General features: G+C 24.5%; 5 protein-coding genes across 5 annotated transcripts; 3 read left to right on the top strand and 2 right to left on the bottom strand.

The window, feature by feature from the left end:
* Positions 1-2075: 2075 nt before the first annotated feature.
* Positions 2076-2468, top strand: ENU1_122220 (profilin, putative; the record flags this gene model as incomplete). Its single annotated transcript, XM_008859844.1, has 1 exon — positions 2076-2468. One exon carries the CDS (start codon positions 2076-2078, stop codon positions 2466-2468), a length of 393 nt encoding a protein of 130 aa, XP_008858066.1.
* A 675-nt stretch (positions 2469-3143) lies between these two features.
* ENU1_122210 (ribose 5-phosphate isomerase B protein) lies at positions 3144-3584 on the top strand (the record flags this gene model as incomplete). The annotated part of the gene is made up of 1 exon (XM_008859843.1): positions 3144-3584. The coding sequence occupies one exon, from the start codon at positions 3144-3146 to the stop codon at positions 3582-3584; it is 441 nt and encodes a 146-aa protein (XP_008858065.1).
* Positions 3585-4136: 552 nt separating this feature from the next.
* On the bottom strand, positions 4137-6438 carry ENU1_122200 (hypothetical protein; the record flags this gene model as incomplete). Its single annotated transcript, XM_008859842.1, has 2 exons — positions 4137-4236; positions 4292-6438. 2 exons carry the CDS (start codon positions 6436-6438, stop codon positions 4137-4139), a joined length of 2247 nt encoding a protein of 748 aa, XP_008858064.1.
* Positions 6439-6704: 266 nt separating this feature from the next.
* ENU1_122190 (serine/threonine protein phosphatase PP1-2, putative) lies at positions 6705-7682 on the top strand (the record flags this gene model as incomplete). The annotated part of the gene is made up of 2 exons (XM_008859841.1): positions 6705-7116; positions 7186-7682. The coding sequence occupies 2 exons, from the start codon at positions 6705-6707 to the stop codon at positions 7680-7682; spliced, it is 909 nt and encodes a 302-aa protein (XP_008858063.1).
* Positions 7683-7783: 101 nt separating this feature from the next.
* Positions 7784-9598, bottom strand: ENU1_122180 (sodium/hydrogen exchanger 3 protein; the record flags this gene model as incomplete). The annotated part of the gene is made up of 1 exon (XM_008859840.1): positions 7784-9598. The coding sequence occupies one exon, from the start codon at positions 9596-9598 to the stop codon at positions 7784-7786; it is 1815 nt and encodes a 604-aa protein (XP_008858062.1).
* Between the last annotated feature and the right edge of the window lie 927 nt (positions 9599-10525).

The raw sequence follows: 10525 nt of genomic DNA, 5'->3' as shown, positions 1-10525 counted from the left end.
GACTATCTACTTTTTTGAAGAAATCTTTTGATGTTTCAACATTATCTCTTCTTTGTTGTTTATAAACAACACGAGTTACATACCACCCATTTTCTTCAGCAACACAAATTGCATTTTCAGTGCTTTCTTGATCAGTAAAACAAATAAATACTGTTCCAGTTGGAACTTGGTTATGCATTTGGATATGGATGCTATAAATTTTACCACAACCCTTGAAGTATTTAGAAATACTTTTTCGAGTGAGCTTGCTACGTTTCTTAAATTCAATTTTTAAATTATAATCTTTATACAAAGATGCTATATTTTCTTTTTTTTCTTGTGCCTTTTCTTTTTTTGATTTATATAATTCGATATGAATATCTTTTCCTAATACATTTTCTGTTGGACTATTTACTGCTTTTATAGCATCTTCTTCATTAATATAAGTAATAAATACATTTTTCTTTTTGTGAATAGGTTCAAAACGAAAGAAACATTTTATTTTCTTATCCTTTTTTTCTATTTCTCCAAATTTTGAGAAATAAGCAATAATATCAATATCTTCGACTGTTGAATCAATATTTGTTACATAAATACAATTATATTTATTAGCAGGTTTATTAAATGGTCCAATAACAAAATTTTGATCTCCTATTTGTTTTTGAATTTCTCCTTTTGAATTAAGTACTTTTTGACATTCTTCTTCAGTTTCAATTCCTTTGTTTAATATTCTTTTATAACATATTACTACTATACCCTTTATTTTTCATCTTGAAACATTAGTTCATAATAAATATATTGAAAAAGAAGATGTTGAAGAAAGTATGTCAAAAGAGAATGAATAGACACACCACTAGAAATTAATATTAATTATAATTATAGCTAAAGAATAGTGAAATTATTTCTTAAACTGATGTGTCTCGTTTGTTTACTTATAGTTGTTTCTATCAGTTAATTTTCAGATGTAATAACCAATTTCTTTTCTTCAAGTAATTTTTTATTAAGTACAAAATAAGACAAATTGTATATAAAAATACTTAAAGTATTACATTCAGAGAATTTATAAGAAATGTAAATAAGACAATTAGGCTACATGAATAAAAAAATATAGTATAATTAGAAATAGTAGAGTATATTCTTTGTTATACACGAGATGAAAGTTCTTTATAAACTTTCAACGGATTTCCTTCAAAACAGACATTTTTATGTTGTAGAAGGTTTTTGAGAGTATTTTCAACTACTCCCTTTGTTGATTTGTCTGTTTTCACATGAGGAAGAGGCTGGAAAAAAGATGGCAATTGAACAGATGATAAATAAGAATTCATGGTAATTTCTTTCTACAAAAAAAGAATTCTTTTAAAGTCTTTTCAGTTGTAAAAATGAGATGTCCAGAAAAGAAAAGATTTTTTGTTATAAATAATATATTTTGTTATTTCGTGAGTTTGAAACTGATTAAGAAGAACAAAATTAACAAAGAGAAGCTATGCAAGAACTAAGTCATCTTCCAAACAAATCAAATGCCTTCTCTAATTTTATTCCAACACGAGTTTGATTAAATATATTTTTAAATGATAATAAGATACTAATAATTACAGTGTAAGAAAAACCTTCATCTTGAGATAGTTGATGATAACAATTCAATAATCAATGACCAGACACATGTGTTAATTAAACATAACAATGATATTGAAGGTCCAATTAAAAGAAAAATAGAGACTGAAGATCATGCACCTCGAATTAGACAAACAAAAAGGGTAAAATCAATACAAACTGATTTAATTTATTAATTTTTGTTATATATATCTAATTTAAAACAAAACAAAATTTTAAGATAAATTGTTTTCTTTTTATAAAATAGTCATTCCTTTGCAAAGAATAGCCAATACAAAATAAGTTAATTATACAAAAACATGAGAACTTAAAAAGAAATGAAAAAATATCCTATCATTTAACTGACATTAATTTGAAACAATGCAACGAATATTCTATTCAAAGTTCTGTGAGAGTTGAAATAATGAGATCAAAAGAGTTAACAGATTTGGAGGAACTATAAAAGCATGAAAAATAACTTACAAATTCATTAACTAAAAACAAACATGTCTTGGCAATCATATGTTGATTCATTCCTTGTTGGAGCTGGAAAAGGTATGGGAGGAGCCATTATTGGACTTCAAGGTGGTGTCTGGGCTGCTTCAGCTAACTGCACTCCATCAGCTCAAGAATCAGTTGCTATTGGAACTGCTTGTGCTTCAAACATTGCTGGACTTCAACAAACTGGTGTTGTCATTGGTGGTAAGAAATTCATGATTACCAGAGTTGATGCTGATGAAGGAACTGCTATGGGTAAGAAAGGTGCTGAAGGTATCTCAATTTACAAAACCAAACAAGCTGTTATCATTGGATATTTCTCAGATGCTTCAGTCTCTGCTGGACAAAACTCTGATGCCACCTACAAGTGCGCTAAATATCTCATGGACGCTGGATATTAAATTAAACTAATTCTATCACAGCTTTCTTAGTCTTTGACTTTGTTGTTTTTATTTTCTATTCTTTTCATTATAAAATGATAAGTTTTGATATATTATATTTTTGGATTGATTCTTTATTCTTTTGTATAAAACAAATTGCAGATACTATGATGAAATGAATCATTTATTAGTTATATTACTCAGTAGAAAATGTAATGAAGTTTCTTACTTTTATAAAAGAAAAGACAATCTTTATGAGACTGACATAAATCAAATAACTTTATAGTATTGATAAACAAAAAAGTTTAACAGAATAATAACAAAAAGAAAATGAAAGAGAGGAGATGACTTAAAGAATAAAGTGATAAATTCAAAAAAAGGGAAAGAGCAAATAACATTGATTAAAACAATAATAACACAAATGGCTATATTAAATAATGAAATAATATTTACTTAACATACATAATTAAAGAAGGTACCGTTAAATAATAAAGAAAAAAGGAAAAGAAGAAATTATAAAATAAAGAAATAAACAACAAAACAAATAACAAACAAAAACAAAAAAAGAAAATAGGTAAATAACAAGAATTTTTCACAAATTTAAAATAAATAATAAAATAAATTATAAATTAAAAATATATAATACATGAGAATATTCTAATAAACTTCATCTAAGAAATATAAATAAATTTAAATATGGAAGTAATTATAGGAAGTGACCATGCTGGTTTTCCATTAAAAGAAATTGTAAAAAAGTACTTAATTGAAAAAGGAATTAAAGTAAATGATATGGGTACTTATTCTACTGAAAGATGTGATTATCCTGATTTTGCTGAAAAAGTTGCACATGAAGTTGTTAAAACTGGAAAAAAAGGTATTTTAGTATGTGGAAGTGGAATTGGAATTTCTATAGCTGCAAATAAAATTAATGGTGTTAGATGTGCTCTTTGTCATGATCATTATACTGCTGTAATGTGTAGAAGACATAATGATGCTAATATTATTGCTTTTGGTGCTAGAGTTATTGGTTCTGATATTGCTACTGATATGGTAGATGCTTTCTTATCTACTCCTTTTGATGGAATGCAACATACTGCTCGTGTTGAAAAAATTCACAAATTAGAACAAAACCATTAAATTGAAAGAAATTAATTTAATTATTTTGTTTATGTTCTTTTTTTTTTTATTGTTCCTTTCAATTTATTCGTTTTTTTAATTAACAAAAGGAGGTGATAATTATTAAATAAACTTAACATAATTCTTTTATCGTTCTTTATAAAATCTAATTATTAACACTTATATTTAATTTAGTATATTTCTTATTTTAATTTGTAAGTTAAGTTGTTCTATTATTTTAATTGTTTAAGTCTAATTCTTTATATGTAATGATAATTATTCATTGTTCAACTAAAAAAACTTGTTTTAATAATATCTTTAAGTTTAAAGTATTTTGAATATAATATTACATATGAAAATAGTTATAATAACATTAAGATTAAAAGGATTACTTCGTTTATTGTTTCTTTTTGATAGAATACTTAGAATCTAATTTAAATTATAAATAGTCTAGAACCATTCAATTCTTTTTTCTTTTTTCTTTTTCAAAAATAATTTAAATAATAAAATTAAAAATAAATAACAAAATAATAATAATATAAAAAATGAAATGAATAACAAAAATTCAATCAGTTATTTCTTCTTAGAAATATTTAATGATTCATGTTCTTCAAATAATGTTTTTAATATCACTTTTTGAGTTTTTGTAAGTTTAGATAAAACAATATCAATACTAATTATATTAATAAATAATAATCCTAATAAATACAAATAATAAAACAACAAACTCATTCTTTTTTAATTTTCTTAATATGCTCATTGTAGCTCCTTTAATAATTCCTGATACTTCATCAATGATAATGTCTTTATCTAAAATAATAATAGTAGCCTCAAGTAAATCATACAACCCTTTTTTATCATCACAATTTAATACAATTTCATAAAATGCAAATGCACTTGATGAAGAACATGGCATTAAATTAGCAAGAAATATTGGAAGTGAAGTTCGAATAACTTTACTGAGAGAGTATAACTGGTTTGTAAATTTACAAATGGCTAAATAGAGTTTTTCGTCAATATAATCATTTTCAACAAATTTAACAATTTCTCCTGTTTTATAATATGACATAACATTTACAGCAATTGGATCAGCAAGAAGAGGAGGAAGAGATGCAATAACAGAACTAATTATTGTAGATACATATTTTGATTCAAAAGGAAGAATTAAAGTAAAAAATGAAATAGTATCAACATCAAGTGGTAGAGGAGCATTTAATACAAATTGAGGGAATGAAGGATTTGTGGCAATAATAAAACGAGCTTTTTCTAATTTTTCTATAAATTGAATAAGATAGAATGAAGGAGATTTAACAAATCGTTGAAGACATAAAGTAATAAATTCCTCTTGACAAGATTTAATCTTGTTAATAATTAAACACCTCTCAAATTTTTTTGTTAAAGCAACCATTAATAATAATACTTTCTTTTGAACTAATTTGTCTTCTGAAGAATAAAACAATTTATAATATAAATAAACAACTAGTTCACATAATTCTTGGGATGAATTACCTTCTTCAAAAATTGTTTTAATTGCATTTTTAAATGGTTTTAAATTAAAAGAATAATTTCTAAACCTTACAGCATTAGAAAGATGTGAATTTGATTTGTCAATAATAAACAAAATAATTCTTGCATAAACTAATGTTAGTTCTTCATTCATTGAATCAGGAATTATTGGAAAATGAAGTTGTTTTGAATATGGTACTTTAAGTTGATCTTCAAATGCAATTAATTGACCTAATAATACATTTGAAGATGTTTTTGGAGCTTGAGAAGTAGTAGTAAGTTCTCCACGAATAGTATAAAGACCACGAAGAATACAGTAATTAAGTTGAGATGAAGTATCAATGCGAATGTCATTAGGTAAAGTTGGTTGATTTAATAAAGAACGATATAATAAATAACAACTTTCATTACCTAATGGACTTTTACTTAGTTTTAAACAATTTTCATAATTTTGAATAGGAAAACATGGAAAAAGTACTTCATAATATCCTTTTAGTCCTTTTTCTTTTCCATTTAATTGAGAATATAAATCAATAATAGCTTGTTGCATATTATTATTTTGAGGTAATAAAGATGACAATATTATTACTTTTAATTCAATTGAAGATGGACAAATAAATGGAAGATTTGGTGGAAGTGATGAAATATTTTTACATTTACATTCAATAAAAAATATTTTCATAAAGTTATTCATTTGACTTGGTGTAAAATAATTAAAAAGAATAGGTCGTTTAATAAAATGAACAATAACCATTTTTAAATATTCTTTTCTTTTTTTGCATTCACAACAATAATGTTTATTAACATAATCAATAATATTATTTAATAACTTAAATTGACAAAGATGATTTTGAACTTCTTTAGATTGATATTGATGAGGGAAAAACTTGACTGAATCAATTAGTACCATTTTAAGTAAACAATCAAAATCATTTTTTATTGTTACCTTTTCATTTGGTTTTATCAAATGTAAACAACATCTTCCAATCTTTTTCATTAATTTTTGAGATTTATGATCACAATAAAAATTCTTTTCTTGTGTCTTTTTAATTTCCTTATCAATTTTTTGATCTTGTTGTGACGCATAAATAAGATTGATTGATTGATTTTCTGAAAGTAATGATTTCTTAATTTTTCCTTCACTTGATAAAAATTTAGGAGGATTTGAATTAGTTTCAATGTATTGATTTAATAACACTAAATATAATATTGATGTCACTGGATTCGCATTTAAATATAACCCTTTTAATACAAACTCAAGTTGAAATTTATTTTGTGTTTTTGATCCAACATAAACAGCTTGAAGTGCGGCTGTTGTTAGTGGACAATTTCTTTTCCAATGTTTTTCTTCAAATTTACCATATGCCATAGTTAAGAGTCGAGCAAATCCAAATGAATTTAAATTTGTGGATGGATTTTTTGGGAAGCTGGACATATGAAAAGACAATTATCAGATACGAAGATGTTTTATTTATTTTTTAAAATAAAGAAAAATAACATAATTTTTAAATTAAAAAACAAAAATTGATATTAAACCTAAAACATAAAATAAAATAAAAAAAAAAGAAAATAAGGAAAATTGTTATATTTACAATGAAAAAAGAAAAGAGAAAAAATAGAACGAACTGAAAATCAATGCAAGACTTATCTCCAGAACGCCTTGATGCAATCATTTCAAAGTGTTTCCAAGAAAGATCATTATTTCCAGGAAAAGAATTTATTAAAGCAAATGAAATAAAGTCATTATGTTCTATGGCAATTAGAGTTATTGCACAAGAACCAAGTTTACTTCAATTAAAAGCACCGATATACGTTATTGGAGATTTACATGGACAATTTACGGACTTACTTAGATATTTTGATGAAACAAAAATTGATCAAGATAGATATTTATTTCTTGGTGATTATGTAGATAGAGGATTTCGGTCAATAGAAATTGTTGTATTAGTATTTGCCTTAAAAGTTAAATACCCTGATAGATTTTTCTTATTACGAGGGAATCATGAAGCGAAGAACATTAATCATTTATATGGCTTTTTTGATGAATGTTTGTTAAAATTTTATTAATTTTTCGTGATTCAAGAAGATTGAGTGGTAATTAGTAATCAATTTGTAGGTAAAAGAAGATTTGATGTTGATACATGGAGAAATTTTTGTGAAGTTTTTAGATATCTTCCTGTTAGTGCATTAATTGAAGGTAAAATACTTTGTTTACATGGAGGATTAAGTAAAGATATGCAAGATGTTTCTTGTTTAACACAAATTGCACGACCAACTGATATTCCAGAAGAAGGATTATTATGTGATATTTTATGGGCAGATCCATCTACTGATACTTTTGGATGGGAAGAAAATATGAGAGGAGTCTCATATACATTTGGACCAGACGTTGCTTTAGAATTTTTAAAAAGAAATGGTATTGAATTATTATGTCGTGCACATCAAGTAGTAGAAGAAGGATTTAAATTTTGTTTTAATAAAAAGGTATTAACATTATTTAGTGCTCCAAATTATTGTAATAGTTTTAACAATTGTGGAGCAATGATGAGAGTTGATGAAAATTTGTATTGCACTTTTATTACTCTCAATCCTGAAGGAAGTGATTCTGATTGAATGTGAAATTTTAATATTTTAATTTTTATAGTTTTAAATAACAAAAAAAAAAATGAAAGATTAACAATAATAATAAAAAAGAAAGAGAGATGAATTAATAGTCATTCTATTATAAGTTGGTCTAATGGTTTATTTGAAGAATTAGAAGAAATAGAATGATTAATAGAAGGATCTAAAGAATTATTAATATTATCAGAAGAAGATTCATTAATTGGTTCTTCAGTCATTTCCACTTGAATAGAAGAAGGACTTTCATTAGAAATAGGAATCGGAGTATCAGTAGAAACGATTTGATTAGAAGAGATCTCATCATTTGATTTATTTTGGAGTTGATTTTGAGCATGTTCTCTAAACATTCTATCAACTTTTTCTCTATCAGTTTCTAAACCATCAGGAGGATGATTAACTAAAAATGGATCAATTTGAGCCAATTCTTTTTCTTTTCTTGGTTGTCCACCAAACCATTTTTTTAATACTAATTCATCAAACATAACTAACATTTTTTTAAAAGCTTTATTACTATTTGTTGCATTTGGATCATTAATATTTACGTCTTCATCAGTTTCAATTAATCTAACATTTAATGGTTCACTTCCTCCCATTTCTATTTTCATTAATTTTAATAAAGGAGGAGTAGTCATTCCAATAACAACATTTGTAAATAAAACAATTGAATAAGTTGTATTAATAATAATTGGTGATGCCATTTGTAAAGAAAGAAGAACAGCAATAGCACCTCTTAATCCAGCATACCATAACATTATTTGATGTCTCCAAGTAATTTTAGGTGAATTTTTCCTAAGATTCATAATAAAAGTAATAGGGAAAATATTAAAAGCTCTTGAAATAAAACACAAAAGAATAACATATGGAATAAAAATTGGATTCCATAAATCAAGTGTTAAATTTGATGGACTAAATGATGTAATTCCAACTGAAATAAATGTTAAAGTTTCACTTACAAATGCAAGTGTTCCAACTGAAGTATAAAGAGTAGGTCTTTGATTTTCAGGAACAGAATACCAATGATGATGTGACATAACTGCACCAGTTACAAAAATAGTTAAAATTCCTGACATTTCTAATAATTCAGAAATAAAATATCCAAGAAATGCAACACAAAGAATTAATACCAAATTAAATGTACTTGAAACATTTATTCCTTTCATTTTATTAAAAATAAATGCTGAAAAATATGAAACAAATAATCCAATAGCACATGATCCAATAGAAATAACTAAAAATTGAACGATTATTTTTACTAAAGATAACCATCCAAATGATGTTCCTGTTCCATCTAATGTATGAAATAATACAATAGAAACTGCATCATTTAATACTGATTCTCCAAAAACTAATGAATATAATAATGGATCTACATTTAATTCAAGAAATAATGCAAGTGTAGCAACTGGATCAGTAGCACCAAGTAACGTACCAAATTGAAGTGATTGAGTTATATTTAAATTATTTTTACCAAGTCCAATAAATTTAATATTTCCTAAAAATGTATATCCATATATTCCAAATCCAATTATTAATGATGAAAGTACACATCCTCCAATAGCATATGATAAAATTGGAATAATATTTGCAAAAAAATTCCTTTTTTTCATTGTGAATCCTGCATTAAATATAATACATGGTAAAAATATGGTTTGAAATATATGTGCAAAATGAAGTGCATCTAATAAAAAGTCTACTCCAAGATAATGTAATACTAATAGAATTAATCCTACTATTACTCCTATAAATAATGATACTATTGACTCGGATAATATATGTAACCATGGTATTAATCTTACTATTATATGTGACATTAATGTTATTATTAATATCCCTACTATTAATATCCCTACTATTTCATATATAGACTTTCCTTCTCCTTCTTCACTAACACTTGAAGTAATTGTCATCACTTGTTTGTGTTTTGTTTATTTTTTTTTAATTCTTTTTTTAACTTATATCCTTCTTTAAACCCCAAATTTTTCTTTACTTCGTTTCTAAAAGAATTGGATATTTTTTTTTTCCTCTTTCAAAAGAACTATTATTTGATTTGAGTTACAATAATCCTTTCCTTTAAAAAAAATTTAATTATAATATTAGTTCAAAATTACTTTATTTTATAATTTATTCTTATTTATTTAATTTTGGGTTATTTATCTTACACAAAATTCTTTTTTGTTTCTTTTTAATAACACTATTTTTGTATTTTATCTCAAATACTTTTATTTTTTTGTTAATTAGAAAGATATTTTTATAGTTTGCTTCTTCAAACTAACTTATTCTTTTATCTTTTAAAACAAAGGTTTTCTGTTTCATCACTTCTGTTCATTATATTTTGTTATTATTATAAACAACATTTGTTATGTTATTTCATTTGTAAAAATGAAAATAAATCCGACTTAATATTTTTATTTGAAAAAGTATTTTAATGAAAATACTATTCGAAGTTTTAATTTATTTTTTTTCTAATGATTTAAATATTCTTTTTTTTGATTTAAACTACTATTAATAGAATTATTTTTCATAAATTCCAATTCCAAAAAAAAATTATTGGTTTTTTATTAATAAAAGATATTTCATAAGAATAACATATAATTTGAGTTTTTCACCAAACACTGGTTTAGTTGATTCAAAACACCTTCTATAAAATAAAATAAGGGAAGTAAATATTAATTACATTTAAAAGGCTTAAAATAAAGTTTGATAATTTATTTGATTTATTTAAACTTAATTATTTTTATTATGAAATTTTTTGACTTCGTTAGAATTATAATAACTTTATTTTTTATTTAGTTTACTATTATCTTCTTCTTTTCTTTTCCAGTAGTAATTAATGT

The sequence above is a fragment of the Entamoeba nuttalli genome, assembly GCF_000257125.1.
Source record: "Entamoeba nuttalli P19 unplaced genomic scaffold asmbl_5168, whole genome shotgun sequence".
Classification (NCBI taxonomy): domain Eukaryota; phylum Evosea; order Mastigamoebida; family Endamoebidae; genus Entamoeba; species Entamoeba nuttalli.
Note: the sequence above shows the minus strand (reverse complement) of the source record. Positions and strands in the feature narration are given on the sequence as shown.